Source organism: Stigmatopora argus, chromosome 8 (assembly GCF_051989625.1).
Source record: "Stigmatopora argus isolate UIUO_Sarg chromosome 8, RoL_Sarg_1.0, whole genome shotgun sequence".
Classification (NCBI taxonomy): domain Eukaryota; kingdom Metazoa; phylum Chordata; class Actinopteri; order Syngnathiformes; family Syngnathidae; genus Stigmatopora; species Stigmatopora argus.
Window position 1 is genome coordinate 7,744,422 of NC_135394.1, and position 25,689 is coordinate 7,770,110.

The 25,689-nt window shown below is 38.2% G+C and overlaps 1 protein-coding gene and 1 long non-coding RNA gene across 5 annotated transcripts; one reads left to right on the top strand and one right to left on the bottom strand.

The window, feature by feature from the left end:
• The first annotated feature begins 21,130 nt into the window (after window positions 1–21,130).
• Window positions 21,131–23,038, top strand: LOC144079195 (peptidyl-prolyl cis-trans isomerase FKBP3-like). 4 transcript variants are annotated; one of them, XM_077607809.1, is made up of 6 exons: window positions 21,131–21,257; window positions 21,450–21,550; window positions 22,129–22,215; window positions 22,295–22,401; window positions 22,511–22,766; window positions 22,913–23,038. In XM_077607809.1, exons 1-4 carry the CDS (start codon window positions 21,228–21,230, stop codon window positions 22,332–22,334), a joined length of 258 nt encoding a protein of 85 aa, XP_077463935.1. In that variant the 5' UTR covers window positions 21,131–21,227; the 3' UTR covers window positions 22,335–22,401; window positions 22,511–22,766; window positions 22,913–23,038. The 4 variants fall into 4 exon arrangements, with proteins under 4 accessions (XP_077463935.1, XP_077463936.1, XP_077463934.1 ...); XM_077607810.1 differs by having other exon boundaries at window positions 22,607–22,766; XM_077607808.1 differs by having other exon boundaries at window positions 22,295–22,330; window positions 22,418–22,766.
• A 502-nt stretch (window positions 23,039–23,540) lies between these two features.
• On the bottom strand, window positions 23,541–24,554 carry LOC144078416 (uncharacterized). The gene is made up of 3 exons (XR_013301199.1): window positions 24,421–24,554; window positions 23,696–23,771; window positions 23,541–23,622 (listed from the first exon to the last, which is right to left on the bottom strand). It is a non-coding gene; the product is annotated as an uncharacterized LOC144078416 (long non-coding RNA).
• Window positions 24,555–25,689: the final 1,135 nt, after the last annotated feature.

Below are 25,689 nucleotides of genomic sequence, written 5' to 3' on the forward strand. Positions count from 1 at the left end.
CTTGTTCAATTTGCATTGACAGCTGCATGGAATGTTAAAGACAAAAACCAACCGAGCATATAGAATGCTTTAAATCTGATTCGTGCGGCAAACGGAGTTTGATGTCTTTTATGTAATGATGCCTTAAGGAACTCGTCATACTGCAACCAGCCCGGAACTCCTCAACTCCAACTAACCCAATAAATGAGATATCAAATACCTCATGTGGAGATAAAATCTGTGCCTTCTAGTACAGAGGAACCTCTGAAGTGAAATATCCTGGCAGTCACATCACGCAAAGACCCAAGCATATTTTCAAAACTTCACTAAATGTTCAATAGCTGGTTAACCCCTTAAAGCCCTATTCACTAAATAATTCACAGCAAATTAAAATTCTTTAAACTATGAGCCTTTAATGGTCCCTCTGAACTAAGTGCCTAGGAGATTTCAGATGTAAATTCATGTGTCATATTTATATGAAACATCATCAATGTTTTATAAGGAAAAAAAGGATCACATTGCTCAAAATTCATGTATCAAATATGATACGTTGAACTGTTAAAGGATTTATTGTCTATATAGTTTACTGCGATGAAGGGAATCTGTTTCAGTCCGTACTGCTTGAGGCAGTAAAGTGGTGAAGGAGAAGAATGTTAGTCAAACCTGGTAATATTCATTTTTTTTCCATTCCGCTTATCCTCACAAGGGTCATGGGCACCCGGCAATACATAAGCTTAAAACAGAATTACATTAAAGCGATATACTTTGTATGCATGACCATGTGAAAGACAGTTGTGTTTAGAAATACAAATGGCATTTTTTTAACCCTGATAATGGAGGAAAAAAAATGTATCAGTTAAAAAATTATGATACAACTTGCAAGTGCAGCCATTTTAGGATATCGGATGGTGGCTGCAACAGACGACATGAGGCTTTCTTTTTTTTTTTTGTTGAGAATTTTCTTTCCGCAGAGATACACCTGATAAAGGTGTTGTCCAGGCATTACAGAAAATAAACACAGATCTTCTGTTGTTATCTTGAACTTGAGAGATGCTGTTCTCCATGTAGTCAGTAAAGGCAAGTCAGTGTCACAAGTACATCAAAAGGTCAGACGCTGAGCTGCAAAGCAAGGTTAGAATCACACATCCTAACCTTTAGAGGCTCTTGTACGCGTGTGTGTGTGGGGGTGCGTTTGTGTGGGTGGCTGGGTGGGTAAAATTCTTGTCAAAAGTAAAGGAGAATTGGAAATCACAGGACAAGCGCCAGCTTCTCTCTTTGGCAGTCACAACCTGGAGGCGGTGAGTAGGCTGGTTGGAAAACATCCTTTGAGGATCATTATATCTTCTGCACTATTGCTTCAAGACAAAAACCCTCAGGCCACGTGTCTTCAGCGTTTTACAGCCAGCGAGTAACATCCACAAACCCATAAATAAATTAAGTTACAACAAACCAACATTAACTGCTAACAACATTTCCTTTTATGATCAGGGAAGAAAATAGTTCATTATTATTCCAAGGGTTCGCCCACCCCTGGTCTAAACTCTAAACTATACATTATTGTCTACATTAAGGGCCAAGTATATTGTTTTAGGATAAAACAGCTAGAGCAACAGCTTTGAGTGTTGAAAATGTTTTCATCTCACATTTTCTAATGCTAACGGGCTCTGACAACAACATTTTTGACATGAGAAAAACAGATTCCTTGTTGAAAATGTCCCCACTATTGCAGTATCCAAAATTCAAAAAACTAAAACACATCACAGTACATATTGCAAAACTTCTTAGGGTCAGTGATGCTTAGGTAGTTTGGTTTTATTTATGTACTACTTACTACTGTAAGTGCCTATCATTGACAATGATATAGGAATCATGTTTGCTCTAAAATGAACAATTTTTCTTGCCTATACAGTTATTTTGACATATTTCCGCTTTCAACACTCAAATTGAGGAAACACAACAACAATTGTCCTACTTTTTAAACTGCTTTAATATTATTTCATGAATTGAACTCAATGACGGTGAAACGTGATCATTCAATGCCATGTGACAGTAAAAAAATGAATTTGATGTCTGTCGCTCTCTTTGGCAGTTAATAGTCATCCAACTATCTTTTTTTTTTAAACTACAACATAATTGGACTCTTCTTCTTCCCATGTTTTCACGGAGGGTTACTGAAGCCTGAGCCCCAGGAATAATTCTGCTTTGCTCTCTAACAACGAGAAGATAATGTCTGACACAGAAACTATTTTCATCCCAGTGTTCTGATCCATGCCTTGTGTGCAGAATTCCTTGTTGTCTTCCTTTGCCTCTGTTCAGCACATTGCTCCTGTTTTACTTAAGTCACGCTGGGTCAGCTGCCACAGGGTTAGTTAACTGTGATTGGGTATTTGCGCTGCCACAGTGGACTTTTTGCAACCCAGATACATCATTTAGAGCAGTGACCCGTTTTGATTCGCTCTAATGGGAAGAGTCGAGTGCACACATCCTCCAGGGTGCAGTCCCTCAAACTGAATGGGGTCATATTTTCCACAGGTGGGATTGACTCAGGGCAAAATAATGTTTTATGGCACATAGTTAAATAATATTCTTACAGAACTGATGCCCGGCAAACACACAGACTTTCATCAGACCACCGTGTATATGTATGTATATATATATATGTGTGTATATATATATATATGTATATGTGTGTGTATATATATGTGTGTGTGTGTGTGTGTATATATATGTATATATATATATATGTATATATATGTATATATATATATATATATATATATATATATATATATATATAAATAATTTCACACATAAGTCGCACCCCCGACCAAACTATGAACTAGACTGCGACTTATACTTCGATGAATACGGTATTAAACTAGTTATGCATGCATGAAAACTACAATTCCCAAATTAGGAATTTTCTTTAAGAACGTTCCAATGAAGGGGATGTTTTTAAGGGCTTATAAAAGCAGAAGCTCCGTTTTGAGCAAGATGCTTGAGGTCAAGAAAGGTAATCGAGTTTGTAAGTCATACACAATGGATGCAGCTACACTAGCCAAGGACATACTCTCATAGCCTTGATAAGAAGAGAAGCAAATGTGCAAGTTTTCACTCTTCTCAAGGTGCTTATCCTGTTGTCCAAATCTTTTTTCAAGACAACTATTTTCAAGAGTATCTTAGTTATGAACTTTGTATATTTTTGTTCCAAATTCCTAAACATGCTCATGAGCTCAGTTGTTGTTCAATGAATGTTTCACTTAAAATTTAGTGCGAACGCATGTTTACCTTGTTTTATAGGATGTACTCTCCTTTCAACTCAGCTAAAATACCTTTTATGGTGTGATTTTCAATTATTTGTTTGTTCCCCTACGAAGAAGAAAAATAGCGCACCTCACACACACCTGCACATCTTTACACCACCCTACAAACACACAAACACACATACACAACTATATGTTGTATAATTCATCGATAAACTAGTCTTTAGTACACCTCTCCATTACATTCTATTGTTATTACGAGAAAACAAGAAAAAAAATCAAAGTTCAATTTACATTAAAGAATAACTTCATGAACAAAACAACCGAAACAATTTAAGTGTGTGCATTTGCAGGTAATAAAAAAAAATACATTCATTGAAATATTCAAAAACTACTTTCTTTCCGGGGTAATTTCTTTTTTGATTGTCCGTAGGGTGTTGTGATGGGAGTTTCAATTGCTGGATGACTTTATTTCAAGATGGGTTTTGCAGCATTACATTTGATCGCTACTTCTTATAAAAACTCCACCAAGCCGTCATCCACCCACTCAAAGCTACCAAAGTCCATGCACTCTCACTCAACACTACCGGGCATTTGAAGACTATGCTCTTACGCACATTGAAAGCCGCTGACACATGAAGCAGTGGTCGCAAATTGCCTTCCTTCTTATCTCCGTGCCAAAAAAAATCCAAATGCCTCTTGAGGGTTTGTATATACTTTATTCATATCGTTTGCAAAAAGGCTCTACATCCTAGCGACAATGACAGCGCCATTGCAACCTATTGAAGTGGATGTGCAATTATATTTCATCCTATCACGACCCACAGAAAGAAAAAAAAACACATACAAACAAGTTCCCATGGGTAACATGGATGAACGCAGGGCGTGACCCACGGTACACGGTCGATTGGTCGCCGGTCTTTTGGTCGCCAATCTTTTGGTCGCCTGTCTTTTGATCGCCCGGAAGGTTATTGATAATTACCATTTAAATCGTTGCTCAAATTCCCTAAATACAAACTGCAAATTACTATTTAGTCATACTTAATGCCCTATTAATTATTAGGCTAAAGAAAAGCATTTTATTGTTTTTTGTTGGAGAACTTGTTAAGACCCTGACTGACGTACCTTCTTAAAGGGACAACGCATGTGCATACAAACTCTTATACACTCACACATCGGCTCAGTGAAACTGCTCACGGCCATTGTTGGCTTTTATTGATGCGTAGACGGTGTTGTTTTACCTTGTTTTGTCGTCGGTCTTTTGGTCGTCGGTCTTTTGGTCGCCGGTCTTTTGGTTGCCCGTTGTCGCGGTATGGGCGACCAAAAGACCGGCGACCAAAAGACGGCAACCAAAAGACCGGCGACCAATCGACTGCACACGGTGACCCACTATTTGAGATAGCATGATTTATTGGCAATATATGGAAAATCTTTTTTTTAAAAATTTAAATAATAAGAGCTGCCTGGAGGAATATTATTATGACCATTTGATTTTGTGATAGTTCGGGGGTGATAGAAACTAAACACTGCATTTTATGAAATATATATACATTCATGGCCCAGCTCAATCATACAGTTTTTTGAAACTGATTTATTAATAGATATTGGTCAGGGCTACTAGATTAACCAACCAAAAGTGAAAAAATCCAGGGCGAAAAAATCCTCCCAAATCAACAATCTAACGTTTTCATTTGAGTCCATTTTCTTGCAGGGTATGCAATTACCATCAGTCATGTCTTTGTTGTTGCAACCCAGGGGACTATTGAACCTGTTTTCTCCCTGTGGGCTGTAGCCACGAGCCACATCTGGAGAGGTCACGCAACAAGGACAAATCAACTGATTACCCTCAACGGGAGGGCACATCATGATGCGATGAGACGCACTCCCTGAAGGACCGACCGTTCATGGGAGACCTTGTTCTCTCCACCTCATACCTCCAAATTATCCCAGAGCCGCCGGAAAACCTTTCTTAAATGCTAGCCTCATTCCTCTTGTGGAAGACACATGAACACGAAACATTGCTAGGCTCCAGCACCCCCCAAGTGAGGATAAAGCGGTTCAGAAAATTAATGAATTCATAAAACTGAATGTCAATCAACGCCACTGAGGGCGACGTGTAACAATTAACTTGGAGTTTAATCCCAAACATGTATGTATAATCACAATTTGGCATTGTGGTGTGCTGTAAAAAAATATAGTACGTACTTTATAACCCATTTACAAATACTGTTGTAAATGGGATCAAAGTTAAATTAAAACTCCATACCAGTGTTTTAACCAAAACGGTTTCAAATGCTGTTATTTTGGTGTGAGCTGGTCTACAAACAACACCCTGTACGAAATGGCCGATTTGCAGAGCTTGGCTGAACAAACATGAAAATGGCTCTTTGTATTTTCTTACAACCTTGTCAGAGTTCAGTGTTCTCTTGACAGTCACATTTTTGTTAATGGTGGCATGTGAGGCAAAAATAGTTCAAACACATTTACAACAATCCACCGAAATATTTGATCTGGGATTGCAAAGGCAAGAACTGAAGTGGCATTCTACTCTTTTAAACGATTGCCATAAATTGTTTATGAGTACTAGGCCATAATATTGATCACTGAAGGAATGCTATGAGTCTTACCTCTGAAACATAGGCTTACTGTTTATCCCACGGAAATTTTCATGTTTCCTGCAGTCATCTAGGAACGACATGAGGAAATTGCTGGCACACGGTGTCAAATTATTCATCAGTCTCATTTCATTCAGTTTTATTTGCAGCTTCAGTCTATTCACTTTCTTGTCGGCAACTTTGGGCTGAGAATGTCGCCTATACTGCAAGAGAAATATTTTTCCTCCCACTCAGGTCATCGCTGCATATTCCTGCCACCTTAGTCTGTAAAATAAGCTTTAATTTTTTAAATAAGAAAAACTCTCACCCTACCCCAAAAATATTGTCTGCAATTTGATGAACCAATTATATGAGCACTACATTTTTGTTATGTTTCTTGAGGAGAAAAACAAACCCAGAATCCAGCAATTTAGTGCTTAGTGAAGCCTTTTCTCCATTAAATATTCATGTTTCTTTGTTCAACCAAACATAATTGCTCAACCATGGAAAAGAAAAAGAAATAAATATATAGATATACATTAAAACAAATCAAATGACTTATTTTTGTGTTAAATTACTGCAAAAGTTGTGTATATATTAAGTAAATAAATATATAATGGGGCATATTAGAACAACAAGTTCCTTCTAAAGGGCATTTAAAGAACTTCAGCAAAAATCATCTATTTTTCTACTACTTCTGCCTCTTTCAACTTTACCTCCTTCTACAGTTTTTTTTTTCCCTCCCAACATTCTAATCAGTCAATGTTGGACGAAAACACAAACAAAGGATAAAGCGGTTCAGAAAATGAATGAATGCATGTTTGTTTTTTGTGCAATAAAACAAACAAACAAAATTGTATATTGGGTTAAAGATGCAGAATTTGATCTGTAAAATATCTTATTCAGAAGCAGAATACGATAAATTTCAGGTTGTGTTCTTACCTCAAACTTACTCAAACCCTTCTTATGTGATATTGAGAGGGAAATGTAACCATAACCATGTATTTCCCCCCACAGGCTTAATGGACGGCAGTGGGTAATGAGTCTTGTTGCTAGGATACAGAATACGAGTTTTCAACATTGTAAAGGAAACTTAGTCAGTACATTTGTTAAACTTAATGTCAGATAGGCCAGACTATATGTATAAGAAGTACCTACCTTTTAGAGGCTCTTGTGAGGCTGTTCTGCTTTAAGGCTACAGCTGTTCTTGTCATTGCATCAGAAATGTAAATGTTGACATGAGATAGATACATATTTACATATTTTATGTGCATTCATATGAATATGAATATGTTCATTAATATGTACAGTCCCTTTAATAAATCAAACTCAAATTCAGTCAGGTAGGTGACCAAAAACCTGACAGTCCCTCTTTCAGACCTCCGGCACCCCTCTTTGGTCAGAAGAGGACCTCCCATAAGGACAAACATGTCTCCAGCAATCCCACAATTATGCTTTTATTGCAAAGTGGCCAGATGAAAGCCATTTTTTAATAAAACAACACGCCAGCCTGTCTGGAGTTTGCCAATATGCATTTCACGGACTGTCAGACCACGACAAACAAAATCCTCTGGTGGTCTCATGAGACATAGATTGAACTGTTTGCTGTGAATATCAGACAGCATGTTTGAAGGTAACTAGGAACTGCTCTTGACCAGGTCAGTCCGTACCGTGAAGCATGATGGTGTCCGCATTAGACCACTCAGGATACCGCACAAGATGAATGCAGCAATGTATGGGGACATCCTTAGTATAAAAAAAAGATCCAAAGTGCTCTTGACCACAGATTGGGGTGACAGTTCATTTTACAGCAGGCCAACGATCCGAAGCATCACGCCAAGATCTCGACAGATGGACTTCAGTGTGGCTCAGCCAGGAACACTACCATTAACCAAAAAAATGAACTGCAAGTAAGATAAACCCATGAGGACCAATAGTTAATAGGCATACACAGTAAGTATGCATGTTGTACAAGTATGTGTTCAATAACTGCATTCAAAAAGCATTCATTCTCTCAAGTGACACACCTAATGCTGCAGCAGAGTTCACAACATTTTGTTAAACAGACTTTCTTCCCATCAATCAAAGCACCGGTGACCCCAAAACTCATCGCCTTAATTGCCTTCAGGATTAAAATGGATTTGAGCCTCCACTGAAATCCCGCAAGCATTCAATCCATTTATTCTTTACCACCTGAATGTTAGGGGGGAAAAATGCAGACTGGGAAAAGGATCAAATGTAGAAATATGCTTATTCCTGCAGCATCGTCTAATACGAAATCGTGTTTCTTGTACGCAACTGCACACGTGGCGCCTCTGCTGTCATTTTCCACCACAGCTGACATAAAGATGACTTGCGTTTCTACGTGTATTCAATAATGAATCGAGCCTCTACTGAGAGATGGGATCATTTACGGTCCTGTATTGTCTCAAGCAAGCAATAGATGTGATTACATCAAACATTAGATTGCATAACATTAGATTACAGTTGGTTCCTATTATGAATACGGAGAAGGTCAAATGACTCACAAGATTGCCTGTAATATGATTACACTTGAATCAATGGAGGATAAGCATCCATGCAAGCAAAATGATTTTATCAACAGCGTGTCACAGAAGCAGCCGGTTGTTGCAGCGAAAGCCAATTTAAAAGATGCACTGTGAAAACAAGCGGCATCACAAGGCACACCCATTTGCATATTTATGACACAAAGAGCCATTCAGATATTGCTCACACATTAATTGGGCTCGAGCCTTGCTGGCCACAAATAGAAGACGCAGATTACATGTATCGTCTTCCAGCCAGTCATTAGCTATTGTTTACTCCTCTCCCACTCTCAAATGTATTGTATTGTTTATTTAATTTTGTCTCCCCTACCGCGCTTCTCGATGGAGTGCCTCGCTCCAACTTGCCCTCACTTGGACACATGTACTGAGCCTTCGTGGTGCAGTTAACCTCTATTGTGTGCTCTTATTACAGATAGGCTTTTAACCTCTGCCCTCAATTTATACTTTTCTGTGCATGCCCCAACGTTGAGACGAAAAAAAACATGGTCATCTCCTCCCCTTCAGTCAGACAATTACCATCTCTTACACTACCTCTTTTATTGACATTTCCATCAGCCGGACAATCAATAGGAGCTTCTACTGGGACAAAAAGCACTGCTTGTTAGTCAAAATGTTCCACCAAGCTGCTTCAGACTTTGCTGTAAATGTCAGCAAGCACTATCACGAAACAATGCATATATTTTGATTTCAATGCCCTAGTTAGGTGTTTGAATCCCTCCTGACTTTTGGAGTTTGGAAACTTCTTTCACAGACAGTGAAAGTCGTGGGATGTGGGTGTTGTGTCCTGTCAGTTGTCTTTGGGCAAAGGCTGCTCTAAATGCAAAACATTTGGGGGGGGCGTGTTTTTTTGCAGGGTGGGAAAAAACTTTTTCATCTGGGTTTCCAGCTTTAAAGTTCAATGGTTGGTTTACATGTCAATATCAACAGAATCCCCCCAATTCATAGATTTTTTTGATGCAAATATCAGTATGAATTGTCACGTTAGTCATTATATGAATGAACAAGGAATATATTCTTTATGCAAAAGACATCTTAAGGAAGTTGTCTTTGGCACAACATGCAGTATCAGGATGACTGACATTGACATGTTTTTTTTTAAATGTCATTACATCACACGGTTTACTGTGTCGGAAAATATTCTTTGTCTGCAATGCGTGCCTATTATTTATTGATTTGGCCTTATTTAAACCCCTCAAAGTGAAGATGTGTTTTTGCTAGATTATTGCGTGTGTTTTTCAAAAATGATATTATTCAAGCGTCAAGACATTTCAGCAGTCGATGTAAATCAGGGGTGGCCAAGTCCGGTCCTCGAGAGCCCCGATCCAGTCTGTTTTCCACATCTCCCTCCTCTACCACACCTGAATCAAATGATCAACTCATCAGCAAGCTGTCCAGATGCTTCATACCGATCCTGATTATTTGTTTCAGGTGCATTGGTGGAGAGAGACACGGAAAACAGACTGGATAGGGGCTCTCGAGGACCAGACCTGGCCACCCTTTATGTAAATATTATAATATTTTCTTCTTTTGTGTGTACATTTTTGAGTGTTCCAGCAAGACTGAAAATTGCATGTGGTCATTATGCTTCTCTCCATTGATGAATTTCCGTCCGTAAAACAAATTGCAGGGCTCTTTCTAATGTGAAACCTTTTTTCTTGATGGAACATTTTCTTTACATTCTGACAGGGGACCGACTATTACACAATTCAATGTATACATAAAGATCTCCATTAACTGTACTCGTATAGTAGTTGCCTGAATGGGGCTGTATCATTTTCAGTAATTGGTGGACTTGGAATATTCTCAAATGTTGGGCTAATTACTGGGATGATCAGTATTCATATTTATTGTCAAGGACATTATGTTAACAAAAGTACCTTTAAAACTGAGAAAAATCAAAGAATAAAAGACAGGTTTGACTGAGAGCAGTTATCTTGATGTGGGTGTGTTACAGACGCCATCTGGGGAAATATGTATTTCTGACAAAGAAAAGTGGGACATCAGATGGCGTTGCTATAGAATATCACAAACATGGGCTTAGCTGTTTATGGTAAGCAGAGACAGTGACTCACTTGGACAGAATATCAAAAGAATTTCCCTGAAGGAAACCAAAGTAATAGGCTTTGCTTTCCCATTCTGCAGACCAATAGCTGCGGCTGCAAATTCATCTGTCAGTGTATGTACAATAAAACATTTATGCCTGATTCAGACGGATCCTGGGAACAAAACGATTGATGACTGAACAACTGCCAAAAATCCTGTTTGGTAAAATGAGGTAGAAATCAAAAAGAAGAAAAAAGGACTCAAGATTAATTCTTACAGTTCTTGTTTGTTGCTTTTAAGGAGGTTATATGAACTATATCCTGGAAAAAAAGGATTTAATATGATTTGTTTGATCAACTATATGCATTATATTAACAGTCAATGGCCTGAAAGTCAGTTTTCAAATTATATTTCCAAAACTTATTAATTTTTCAAAGAGATGTTCATCTTCTTCTGAGCACACACACACGTTACTGGCAAATTAGTGAATTGTAATTAATGATGTCTAATGGAAAATCTTTGAGCCGATCTGGAAAAATTGCATCGTTATTGGAAAAAAAAAAAGTTCAGGGTGTATCCAGCACATCAGTAACCCTCATGAAGAGAAGTGGTTCAGAAGATGAATGATACTTATCATGGTAAATTATAATTATTGTTATTGAACAGTACATTCATTTTTGGTCCACTTGCTTATTCAGGCAGGGTACACGGTCGATTGGTCACCGGTCTTTTGGTCGCCGATCTTTTGGTCGCCTGTCTTTTGGTCGCCGGTCTTTTGGTCCCCCGGAAGGGAAGTGATAATTACCATTTAAATCGTTGCTCAAATTCCCTAAATACAAACTGCGAATTACTATTTAGTCATACTTAATGCCCTAGTCATTATTAGGCTAAAGAAAAGCTCCAAATTTCCCGGACTTTTGTTTATTGTTGGAGAACTTGTTAAGACCCTGACGGACGTACCTTCTTAAAGGGACAACGCATGTACACACAAACTCTTATACACTCACACGTCGGCTCAGTGAAACTGCTCATGGCCATTGTTGGCTTTTATTGATGCGTAGACCGTGTTGTTTTACCTTGTTTTGTCGCCAGTCTTTTGGTCGTCGGTCTTTTGGTCGCCCGTTGTCGCGGTCGGGGCGACCAAAAGACGGCGACCAAAAGACCGGCGACCAATCGACCGCACACGTTCAGGCAGGCACTGCAAAACCGTGGTAATTTACGGTAAAATATATGTTAAAATACTACAACAGTAAATTGGACTTTTCTCAAAAAATGACAGTTATTTACGTACAATTCTCATTAATTAATTTATTGAGGCGGGATCAAATATGAATATTGTGGCAAATTCAGTTTTCAATTCCTCATTCTGCTTGAAAATGTTAAAACTTATTTAAACAAAACTATGAAAATCAAATTAGAAGTGGAAGAATACCTCAACGCGCCTGTAAACTTTATGGTTTCTTGTTTATATGAGATGTATATTTTTCAAGTACTGACAGTGATAGACTGACCTCTGGAATCTGCAATTCCATTTCTATTATAAAAATCTGGGAGGAAATTAATTAGAATTTTATACAACGAAAACAAAGGTATCTGGGCAGAATACTAATACAAACTAAAGGTTGAACACCTTCCTGAAGCAGATTGAGTTGCGCAAAACAGATTGACAGCAAGTCTGCTGCATTTTATGTCTCTGCGTAATCTTTGCAGGTGTTGTTTTGGTTGTTACCCGGTTGCTAAAGACAAAATCTTAATGAGACATCATCCCTCTTCCCCAAACCCCTTCTCCTGATTTTCTCTTTTATTGTCAGATTTGATAGCACAGCCAATGTGGCAGGTGCCAATCCCTCTTTTCCTGGAAAAAAACAGAGCGTCGCACAGTAGGGCTATGGTGATTTAATTGGAATAATGTATGAAATGAGTCAAAGACGCAGGCAGGGAGCGTTAACTTTCAGCTATGCCAGCTTCGACAGAGATCAATGCACCTAACCTCAATTCAAGAAAACATTCTTTAATGGATCCCCACAGGACTTGCACACCGTCTCTTCCTTCCTTCCCTCTTATTTATTTATTTCTATCCTTTATCATTTCGACTGCGACACATACTTTTTAATTACCCGCCGGAGGATTACCGGGCCAGTGGGAAAGGATGATTTTTTATCCTGTCACACCGAACAATACTGTTTCACCAGGTTCTTTTCATTCTCTGACTGTCCTTTTCTCTTCTGCAAGGGATGTAAATTTATGATGTCTCTCACCTGTCAGCAGAGCCGGTTACGTTTTGAATTCCTGCGGTGCTTGCCCTTTACCCTTCAGCATTTGTTGCTTTAATGACTACTTTCCTCTCCAATTTCCACCACGTGCCCAAAAAGCGAAAAGTAAACGAGACATTATATGTTTGTATTCTCTGCAGCAGAAAGTTAATATTTTTTGTATCTAAAAAAAAAGCAATGCGTCTTTGCTGCTTTTCAAATTGTTTTAGAATGTATGAATTCCACAAATGGTTCTTAATCGCAATCCCACTACTCTAGGCACAATTCTGTGAGAAACAAATACAGGTTTTGAACAGCAATTTAAGTCTCCTACTTTTTATCCCCTTGAGATAATTCATTATTCATAGGAGAAAATTACATCACAGTTGGAAAAAACTCAATGGTGCTAATGCTTGACATTATCTCAGTAATTCATTTTACCTTAGGTACTCCAAACGGATTGCCTCAACTGCATTTTACACATAGGAGACATTTATTATTAACATACCAAGAGGATGATTAGAAATACAACCATTTAAACATCTATCTCATAGGGAATATTTCATGCAATTTGACAATTTATCTATAGGAACATTTTCAATGGAAAAAAAGTAGTATTTATCTTATAGAAAGATTTTTTTTACTCTTATTGGCTTCTCGAGAAGTCCCATTGTGAGCTTACCTATATTTAGTTTTTATAGTGCTCGCCATTTAACAGTTTTTCTAATAAACACAATAAACTGCACATATAATAGTGTACTATAATACAAATCTAACAATGTCAATTTGGACAGCAATACGGTACATTTGAATGGCTATCAACCACTTATACTCATTGGCATAGCAACCACAAGGTAGTGGGTCATTCCTGTTTCATACTCTCATTGGTCAGTCAACATGTTTGACTATCTGATGAGAAAAAAGGCTCCCATTTATGCAAAGCAGTAACTTTTTATTTGGGGGCATATTTTCAGATTGCCATTGTCAAAAGTTGTAAAGCAGACTGTAATAATAATCTAAATTACTTGTGGAGTACAAGCCTTTTGTCATGGTCTTTAAAATGGGACTTAGATACAGTATATTGCCGTCTGATGGATGGTTGACGAAGACTCATGGCGTCCATGTTTTAACGGTAATGGAACGGGAAGAACTAAAGGGCGCATTTTCTCAAACAAAGGCCACATGTCAAGAAAAGAGGAGACAGAATGGTTGATTTCCTCTGTTGTTGTCTTTTGTGGACTGTTGAAATTACAAACTGCGCCACTGTATGCAGAACTAGTTAAATTATGCGGGTTTCTTTGAAAATGCTTGAAAGTCTAGCCAAGTTTATTTATACAGTGGTAACCCCAAAAGGCTATCAAAGCACTTGAGCTCCTCAGAGCTCACAAAGATCAACGACAACTCTTGTTCTAAGCAGACCAATTGAAACAGAGAACTATAATGTCGCCAGAGTTTACTCTTTAGTTTTTCTCTTTAAACCACCTAAAGCTTTGAGAGAGGGGGGAAAAAAAACACCATCTCTTTCGGGACTGTTTCTTCTTTTCAAATGATTTGAAATATTAACTATTTATAGCCACCAACTTCTGCCTGATTCAACTATATTGTAACCATCTAAGAACATTTAAGACACTTGTTCATTACTCTATGACTGATGTTAAACAGAAAACGGTAGATAAATAGAAGCGCTTAAGAACGGCACTACATACAGTGAGGAGAGCCATCTGATCAGTAAAAGTAGGTTATGGTTCACTATTTTGCATCTTCCTAGGTTGTTCAGCATCATTAGTAATGAACAAGTACGAGATATTTTGTATTTTTTAAGTATCTTTCTCTCGGCAAAGTCCTTTAAAAGCTAAAAAGTGAGTGGCAAGGGGATTATTAGGCCTTGATAAGACTTGGTATCTGAACAATATCTTTCAAAAAGCCACCACCATCACCTTGACATTGCCTGTTGTCTGGTTGGAGATAGCACTGACACCAGAATAAGGGTGTCAGATTCACACACACAAAAACGTGTGCCCACACAGAACATACATTTTCTTTCTTTGACTTCTTCGTGATGGTTGTGCAATTAACTGACCAGATGAATGTTGTGCGCTATCATGCTTTGATATGTCAGGTGCTTAAGGAGGCTTCGTTTTATGTTTTTAGTTTTAACATATTTTGTCATTTGTGACACTTGGGTTAATGATTTTTATTGATATATTGTATGCTAAAGCCTAATACAACTTCATTTTATGTGGACAGTATAGAGTCTATTAATAACGACTTGGTAGTGTATTTTTGTTGTTTAAATGTATAATAGGAACAAATAAAGGGAGCTTGCTACTGGTGGCTGTTGATCACTTATCGGCTATTTTAAATTGATGTAACCTAATTTTTGCACAATAGCAGACACATTAAGATGTCGTTCCATATACAGTCTAAACATAGACGAGTGTTAGTCTATGCAAAGGATGGGCCTGAATTACAGCAGGTTTTGGGTAATTTCACAGACAGGTCCAAGCCTGCACTTTGGAAGGATGGCATGGTGCGCCATTTATCGGCATAAGCACATTCGTCTCATTTTCAGCACTTAGCAAGCTTCCTTCCATGCTATTTAAGAGCAGGCACAATTTCAACACGTTTGCCCATGCCACTCATGCTGTTTCTGACAAAAAGTGTCACTGATTTGAAATACTTCAAGAAGACCTATAGGGTGATTTTAGCCAGAAATATCTGAACAGTAGATTTTGGCTCGTATAGATGCATTCCATCTCAAATACTGATGTCCATAACCCCCCAAAAACACAACCATAAATCTCCAACTCCTTTCATGGTTGGCTGGATGATTTTAGAACTCCAAATTAAGATAATAATCACAATAAGGCACGCATAAAATAATTTATGCAAGATATGGGGTGCACCAAAATTTAGACCCCTTTTTGGTGTAGTTGTAATGCATCATTTAACCACGAAATTGCCACTTGCAACCAGAATGTCCGCAGGGACACACTCTTGCAGTGCCTATAGACCTACCCCTGTCCATACCGTGGATTTGTGGTATTATACACCCGAGCACTCATTCCATCTATGCAAATACACCCTATTATGATAATTGCATTCATTTTTTTATTCACCGGCAATGACTGCAATGCCACGTTGCTGTTTGAAACATGACTATAATGATATAATTAGGTTGGGAATTAGGTTTAAACCAGTTTGCACTGGTCCACTGTAGGAGCTCTAAGTACACAGCATGTCACTTAAGTCATTATTACCAGGCTCCCTGCCTGAGAGGAATGATAGACAGCACCTTGTTCATTGCTACATTTCCAGTTCTGTCAAATGCTTTTTCTTCTGCCTGCTCTATCCAATCACTCTCTTTTGCCCGTTTACTTTTATCAGCGAGCACGAAGCAAAACAGTGAATATTTACCGTGTGCGCCCTCACAATAGACGGAGAGGTGAAGGCTTAAAAAGCATTGCTGGCAATCAGATGGTGTGCAGTGCAGTTTCCTCTCTAATTAAAAAAAGCAATGAGAAGCATGAGTTACATATCCAGTGCATCTCAGGCAAGGTTTCAGATTAAACAGCCCCCTTCATTATTTCACATTGTTTCCAGCCACCTTCGTTTGCAGACTATACATAGAAAATGCAATTGCATTTGCATGAACATGACAAATGCATAATTATACTGCCATACATGCATACACAATACTTAAATTAAAAAAGGGAAGCATTTTATTCTGTGTTGTGTTTGCGGCAAATTATTTTGGGGGACCTGATTTAACGACATACCAAAGTGATGCATTGTCTCTTATTTCATCAAAGGCGAACAATACTATCAATCAAAGTATGGTATCATAATACAATGCTATGATACTTTTTTTAAAACTTTTGGACTCAACAAATCCAACATTATTGCAGGAAATCAAGTGATGTCACTAACACTAAGTCAAAGATGATTTGACTATATTATCCAAATAACAGCCACTTATTGAATTGAATGCTTTTATTGTCATTATACAAGTATAATGACATTTAAAGCTTTCACCACACAGTGCACAAATTTCTCAAATCTTAATTGCCAATCTTGGGGGTAGGGGGTAATGGTCCATAGAAGCTATTGTGTGGATGTAAAATCAATCAAAATCTAGTAAGTTAGATGATGTCATACAATATTTATTTTCTGTAGAGAGAAAATGAGTTGACAAGTAATCAACAGCGAGTCTCCTGGTCATACTCAAATAGAACACTCCATACGGTGCTATAATCTTGAGTCAATTCAATTCATTCATCTTTTGGACAAGACTAACGATGAACGCTCACAAATATGTCTGAGTACACATGCATGTGATAATGTGCGACAACGTGCTTTCAAAAAAAGGTATCAAATTCAATATTTAGATTAAATTAGTTGGTGATAAGCAAGCAAGGTCAAAAGAGCTGCAGCCACTTTTATAGAATGCACATATTAGCATTATCTTCTATTTAAGTACTTGACTGCTCAGTGGAGGTGTGCCCCTGTCTATTTGAAACAGCTTCCAATGTCCATGGGCCAAGCACATGTGCAAACACCCCCGTGTGCGTGTATGTCCTTGGGATCTGATTTAGAATGTTTCATTTACCAAAGCAGAGAATTTGCATTCAAGCCGAAAAAAATTATTGCCTTTCTTTTCAATGAGATTTAACACTGTTATCATTGCAACAGTGCAAAGCAATATAGTGATTTGTGTTTTCAATGGGCCCTGTAAACATTGCTGACTGCCCTTTGTTTAACAGAGCTACAATCAATCATAAAGGGCAACTGTGAATTATTGTTCCAGTCAGCAGCTTTCCAGCACATATTCAGGTCAACCAGTGGCAGGGTTAAAACACAGTCAAATGGGAGCAAATGGGAGTGCTGAGGTGTGCTAATTATGTTCAAGCACTTTCAGATGGCAAAGGTGAGACCAAAGAGTTTTCGTTTCGTTTACACATTAGCTCATAAATTCATAAATACCACACACTACACAGGCCATGATGCCAAGCCAATAAAACTAATAAAAGTAGCCAAGCAACAACAAACCAGGGAAGTTTTCATCTAGCTTCAATTATGACTTAATAAAAACTGTTGATGGCACATGGTCCACCCATTACACATTCATAAGATGTTTCTTTGGATTTGTTGATGATCTTGAAAAGCGCAGGTTACGTCTGTTAAATGCAGATTTCTTTTTTGTTACTTTTGGGAACCACTGCTTTTAAAGGACCACCTTACAAGTACCTTTCGTCCGAAGTCAGCGCGATAGGTTCCGGCAACCCCCGCCATCCTTTAAAGCAGGGGTCGGGAACCTATGGCTCGGGAGCCATATGTGGCTCTTCTGATGGGTGCATGTGGCTCTTCGCTAACCTGTGAGGTAAAATATGTATTTAAACCGCTGGTGACAGAGCCGAGTCCCAAATGCACCAATAGGAGCGTCACATCGGCAGTATGGCGCTGACAGTACCTCTAACTTTAATCATCTTTTTTTAAATTATATTTTTATTAGACTTTTCTGCATGCATATTTTCATTGGTTAGCAACTGCGCAACCGTGCTGTCAAAACAATTCATTTAGTACTTTAAAAGTGGTAAAATGACCCCCAAAAAGTCACATCTCATTTTCACATTTTTACGCTAAAATTCTGAGTATGGCTCTCAAAGAAATAAAATTTGAAAATAGGAATTGTTTATGGCTCTCTGTGTCAAAAAGGTTCCTGACCCCTGCTTTAAAGCATGCACAGTATGGAAGATACCGTATTTTCACGACTATATGGTGCATCGTATTTTTAGCCACAGTGTCAGTAACAAGTGCTATTTCTGTATTTTAAACACACAAAGGACGCACCGTTTTTTTAGACGCATATATATTATATATGAATATCTAACCGCAATAGCGCTGGCTACCAGAAGCAGCCCCAGACTCTTTTTCCGGTTTCCGGTGCGCAGTGACTGCTGGGATATATAGTTCTTGCACGCTACACCCACACGCTAAAAACACGTTTTTAAAAAGGCAACGGAAGCAAAACTGAGTTCGATTGTACTTTATTTAGCCATTTTACAACTTACTCACGTCATCATCACCCACAAATCCATCAAAGTCCTAATTTTCTGTGTCCGAATTGAACAATTGTCCAAATTAGTCATCGAAAACGCTGAGTTTTATACGTTCGTCCAGGCGGCCACAATCCATTCGCAAATAGTAGCTAGCTGGTAGCTAGCGTAACTTTTCCAACGGTGCTTTCCATGCTTCGTCAAGCTGTATTGATGTCGACGTATACAGGCCACAATCCATTGGGTGTATTGACAAAAGAACTACTACATATCACAGCAGTCACTGCGCAGTACTTTGTCTACGGGAAAATAGTAGAGTCGGTGTACCCTATCGACTGATTCATTTTATTTTATCGTGATAACAATTTTAGTATTGGTCCATATATAAAGCGCACTGGATTATAAGGCGCCCTGTCTATTTTGGAGAAAATTCTAAACTTTTATGTGCCCCTTATAGTCGTGAAAATACGGTAAATGAATGAATAGATAGTTCTCACTATTCAATGGATTACTTTGTCGCCAAACTTTGTTTTTAAAGACCCATGCTTCAACTTGATAGCCTCCAGCCCTCTGCTTATTTTTTCTTCAAGAAATGGTGATGTGATATATAAATGTTCTTCTCCTCCATCGTGAATTCATTACATGTTTTTCTCACTAGGAGAACACACTAATATAGGATAGATGATGTGCAAATTTGTGTGTGGGTGTTTTTGAGGAGCAGGTAATGCATTGCTTGTCGCCAGGAAGGCCAAAACATCCACCAAAGATCCTTGAGAAGGACTGTACAGTGACAAAGTGAAGCATAGTAAGTATATACACTACATAAGTACACTATTATTCCAAGTAAGGAAGTTTCCAAAAGCTTCTGGAAGTCCTGTGACCTCTATTTGGATTCTAGTTATAATATTAATTTTTGTTGTAAGTCAGTAAAGGAAGGAATTTTGGTCATTTTATTACCCCTTAAAGCTCAACCTTGTGATGACCGGCAGACATTGCCTTTTGTCCAGACATGGAGTACTTATTGTACACATCAGGAGAAATGTCCTGTTGACATTTTGAAAAAACTGTGACTCCTTTCACTCAGACAGAACACATACATTTAGTATGATGTATTGTTATGTTCAACACTGTGTGTTGACTTTTTGTTTATGACTTTATTTTATTTTTATAAGTTATCATAGCTTCATCATTGCAGAGACGCATATAAATCGGGATAAAGTGATTGGTGTCTTTTCATCCCCTCATTTATTTGTTGTTTTGACACTGTTATTTTGCTCAAATTTAGCCATTTATACTTGGGCTACCTTTTTCAAGCTTTATATTCTCTATTCATTTTCCACTGAAGTACACTTTACACCAGTTGTGGACCATTAAGACCTGCAAGGCCTTCTCTGCTGGTGTAAAAAATAAATGAATCACAGACTGATGTTATTTATATTTTGGCCATGAAAACTTATTAAATAATTCCAAATTGTCTGTCAGATTCCTTTCATTGCTTTTCTTCTGATTGCGCTGCTTCCAGATGTGTGTTTTCATATTTAAGCATTTAACCAATCACATTTAAGCCATTATTTATTGCCAGGGTCAGATATCTACCTGGAGTTCTTTACAATCAGTTCTGCAGGCCCTGCAGCATAAAATATGCGTGAATAAAGCTGTTGTCCAATCAGATTTCGAGTGGGGCCACCAAGGCCTTCTCATAGACGTAAGGATGCGTCATCGCTTTCACTTTAACTATGATTGGCTAGTGATAGACCGGACTAGCCAGAGCTAACAAACTGTATGGGTGTCAGATTCGGGTTGGTTTGCGGGCCGCTTTAACGTCAACTTGATTTCACGTGGGCCGGACCATTTTAGATATAATATTTAGATTTTTTTTAAATTAATTGATTAAAAGAACTGGATTAAAAGCCCTGAATATGCAGTTTTTTATAGATCTAAAACAATGTTTATTTTAGTTTTTTAAATATATTTTTAGATTTTACAAAATGATTTTTGAACTAAAAACACAGAAAAAAATGAATAAAAAATTACAATTATTGATTTACAAGGGGTAAAATCAGGAAATTTAATATACATCTATACACTTCATTTTAATTTGATCCTAAAACAGAAAGTCGGCACTCATGATTTACTTTCCCGGGCCACACAAAATGATGTGGTGGGCCAGATTTGGCCCCCGGGCCGCCACTTTGACACCAGTGCTGTATCTGTAGCAAGCTGCACGAGCAAATATATTGTTGTCTTGATTTAATGGCAGAGGAGAAGAAATGGATATGGGTGCAGATTTAAATACATGTTATCATGAAAACAATGATTTTTTTGTGTCTATGTATTTTTAATGGGCGTGGCTAAGGTCACAGTTCAAATAGCCTCCGGCAACCTTCAAAAATGGCGGATGAGCCAACAGCTAGTAAGGTAGTGGACTGCAGAGCAGCTCAGAAGTGACGATTTACCGAAGAAAGACCCGATAATGCTCTTACAGGACAATGCAGCACATTCGGTACGTTGTCGTTTGGGGATTCCGAAGCCCCCGTTTTAATTTTAAGGGTGCTTTTTGACGAGAGAATGCCTCGTTCGCGTGATGTAGCCGCACATGAATGCAGACAGAAAAATGTTTGCTAACAAATTGGCTACATCGCGTTACTTATAACTCTTTATGTTTAAAATGCAATCATTACATTTTGTGTTTCAGTTCCTCAACGAACACAGACCTCTGGGAAACATCGACAATGTGGCTAAAACGGCCAAAAAGGAGCAGTTTGTCGACGCCATAGCGAGCTGTTTCTCAGCAAAGTGAGTCATTTTCTAGTTTCCCTATCCGTGTAATAATTAAAAGTCGGCGTTCAGTATTCGATGATTTGCTCAATTAGATTGTTCTTTTTATTATGATACATTCATTCTTTTATGAAAACACTAACTGGTCTTGTGTTGCTTTTAATAGCGAGAACTTGTGTGCATAACTCTCACTCACACAAGTGCCATCAATTGAGTTCTAAGGAATGAACAGTACACCTATAGAATATACGTATGCCTTTACCCTGGGCTTGTTTTCGCTTCACTTTCTTAAAGGAAGACCTCATAGTTCGGAGTTTTTCATTTTTAGTTTTAAATGTGGTTTGGACAAAACCTAAGTTAGACATTCATTCAACAATAGTGCAGGGCTCATTTTTGATTCAAGTTTAAACATACGGTCAAATGACCATCCCCCCGTTTATGAAGAGAAAAATGGAAGCAATGATGACTTTCTTTAAATGAATAGATTTGAAATTATTAATTGGAAAAACTCATCCAGGATGAAATAACATTGGTCATTTGTGCATCAAAATGGTTAAATAAACAATTGCATAACCATGCTGTGGTGTTTTATAGAGTTCTAAAGCCACGGAAACTGGAAGAGATGACCATGCAGGTGAAAGCTGTCAAAGACCAAAGAAGTCAAGGCAGAAGTTGTGGATGAGGTAGGACCCAAGTGTTTCAGGTTATTATTTAATTTGTTATTTTCATAATGTGTATGTAATAAACCTGCTTCTCTTTAAGGTCTACCCAAGTTTACCTAATCAACGCTAAAGAAAGGTGACAAGACAAACTTCCCCAAAAAAGGGTGACAGAGAATGGCACAATATTTGACACCAACATCCCCTCCGGTACTTGTCATTATAGAGCAGGGGTATCCAACTGTGGTCCTTGAGGGCCCCTGTCCAGTATGCTTTCCATATCTACCACCCCTCTGAATCAAATGATCATTTGATTTAGGTGTGATGGTAGAGTACATGGAAAATAGACTGGATTAGGGGCCCTTGAGGACTGCAGCTGGAGATCCCTCTTATAAAGACTCGTATCATTTTTTAGTCACTGCCTCCACAGTGGACAAAAAGGACATCAAGGGGTATGTCTAATATTTTTATTTTTTTCCTCCTGTGGCTTTAATGTTGCTTGTCTTCTTTTGCAGGTGGATGAAGGCTTGGTGATGATGTGCAAAGGAGATGAAACCATGGGAAGGGCCTTCCTGGTGAGTATCCTTTTGATGTTGATAGGAAAAAACCTAATTTAGTAGCTTTTTTTTGGTCAACATTGTTTGATAACTATTCCCAGTCTATTTTTTTCTTTTAGTTGTTGGACTTGGTGTATGTGTCCCTTAACTTTTTTTCCTTCCAGAATTCCACCCAAGAGGATTTTTTGTCCATTTACTGATGAACAACTGCACAGCTCCATTTTTAAATGCTGGATGACTTATGTGAACCATCTCAGCTTTTGTTGAAAAATAAATGTTATCAAATTGTATATATGTCTCATTCTTCACATACATCTAGAAAAAAATGCAAGTAACATGTCAAGTTAAAGTTTTTATTAACAGGAAAACATTTTAACTCTTGCACACTTAGGAGTTGAAATCACATTGAAGTGGCCAGTATTTCCACCACCTGCAGAGAAGACAAATTTAGTAACAGGCAAAATTTCATTATAAAATAAGAAAAGACTTAGGAAAAATAAACACAAAATTTAAAGAAAAAAAGACCATTAGGTCTGAAGGTCTTTTTTTCCTCCAAGTGTTTTAACAAAAATAAATGCTGCTCAAATCTCTTTTTGCCAACATTAAATGAAGTATAAAAATAAGAAACCTCTTACTTTGCCAGCATGAGCCAGAGAACTCTGGACTTTACCTATATAAGAGGGGGGAAGTTATTTGCAACTTATGTTCAGTGATACCTCACCATGGAAATATATTTCCTAAAATAGATCAAATTATACTTGGATATTCTATTCTACAATAAACAAACCTCTTAGACTGCCAGCATTCTCCGAAGTGCATAGACGCCACATGGTGCATCATCTTCAAGTGGGCAACCTGGGAAGATCACATGGGCCTGGTGCGTACAAAAAAAAAAGTTAGCAGATATAGAGACTGGAGATCCAACAGAAAGGCTTAGGTGGTTTTACCTTGATCTGGCCCAGTCTGCTCAACTGTAACCTCACGGATGTGAGTCTTCTGGGCATTCAGGAAGAGCTGCATCTGCTAAACAGTGAAAACTTGATTTAACCAAGCTATTTGGGAGTTGCCAAACAATTATTAAAGAAAAGAGAGATCTTACAAGAAATGTAATAAACAATGAAGATAAAGAATGAATGAAAATAAGTTAGTGGGTACTCCATGCTATTTTCCCATTTTGAGACAAGGTGATTATATATATAGACTGACATTAACAACTGGGAGAAAGTTGGCGTAACATTTTTTGTTTAAATGATATTTTTGTGAAACCAGAACAATTACAAATTGGAAACGGGTGTTTAGCAATCGCAGTGAAAACTATCATCCAATCCAACACACCAGGAACTAAGCCGAGTGAACCTTAACCCAGCAAACTGTCCGTTGATGTCTCGGCTTTGTTGATTAAATTATAAGTCTTACTACGCGACTCAATTACGGGGAGAAAACTGACTTTTTAAGTGAAATGGGAAGTGTCTCCTCCATGACGCTAATGCTAAGTAAGATAGCTAGTCACATACTACACACAGCCGGTGAGGAAAAGGAACCCAAACTTAAATTGTCGACGGTGTGTTCAACCTGGCATTAAACTAACAGATTTATTGGCGTTTTTGGCTGAATTGATTGTTAAAAAATCTCCCGATAGCGTGATAAAAAGGCACTTAGGCCAACGCCTTACCTCGTTGGCGTGCTAGTCGATTGACTGCCATCATAGAAATGACTGTTGGCGAAGACGAGGTACTGCGCATGTGCTTAATTTACGCACCTGCAATGGTCGTAACCACGCCCATATTGTACCGCCATATTGAATAGGTTAAAGATGGTGGCCTGCTTACCGTGCTCCACTAGGTGGTTTGTCCTCCAAACTCAATGTCTATGTTTTAAAGAAGAAGTAGGATAGTTGTGATTTTTTTGTGGTCTTGATGTTATAAAACAATGTGTCAGTACACTAATTTTACCAAATATTGATTAACATTTTTACTTAGTATTTTACATCAACTCACCTTTATTCCAGGCCATCTTAATCAATTAAAAGTTTAACATTTGAAAATTGAAACACAAAGAATGCTTCATTGTCTCATCTCATTTTCTGAACCGCTTTATCCTCAATAGGGTCGCGGGGGGCGCTGAAGCCTATCCCAGCTGACTTCGGGCCAGAAGAGTGGGACACCCTGAATTGGTGGCCAGCCGATCACAGGGCACAAGGAGACAAACAGCCATACACGCTCACACTCATACCTAGGGGCAATTTAGAGTGTCCAATCAGCCTACTATGCATGTCTTTGGAATGTGGGAGGAAACCGGAGCACCCGGAGAAAACCCACGCAGGCCTCAGGAAAACAGGCCTACATGGGAAATGCACGGTACACCACTGCTTTACATACTAGATATTTCAGGCAAAACATATTTTGTTTCCACAAAAAAGTAAGAGCAATAGAACAAAATAAAACAATAATTTCTCTTTATTATATATTGTGAGTTTAATGTAGTTGTAGACATACAGTGCCACTGGAGCATTCCCGCAGTTACAAACACACGTTTAAAATCCATTTAATAATCTGGGCCAATGCATTCACCACGGATAATGACTTACTTTTTTTTTTAAACCCTCATAACCCTTTGTGTATTAGAATGAAGGACAACTCCATTTTAATTTGATCACAGAGGCGTAACATTTTCACTCAGATTCTGTCATCCTGTACTTTGATATTTCTAACATCAACATCTTTGGGGAGCTTCTGGAACCACAGCCAATGTATTTCACGATAAAATAGTGATTTTTGTAATTAGATTAATTAACTTGAGCATGATCCGTGCACTTTCAGCGCAGATTAGCATGAAAACCCAATCTCTGTGTGATTTGCCTGGGTGACAAGGGTGCCATACGCACCTATTGAATAATACCCCCAGTTGCTCAAGCATAGTCATTTTATTCCACTCAATCTAC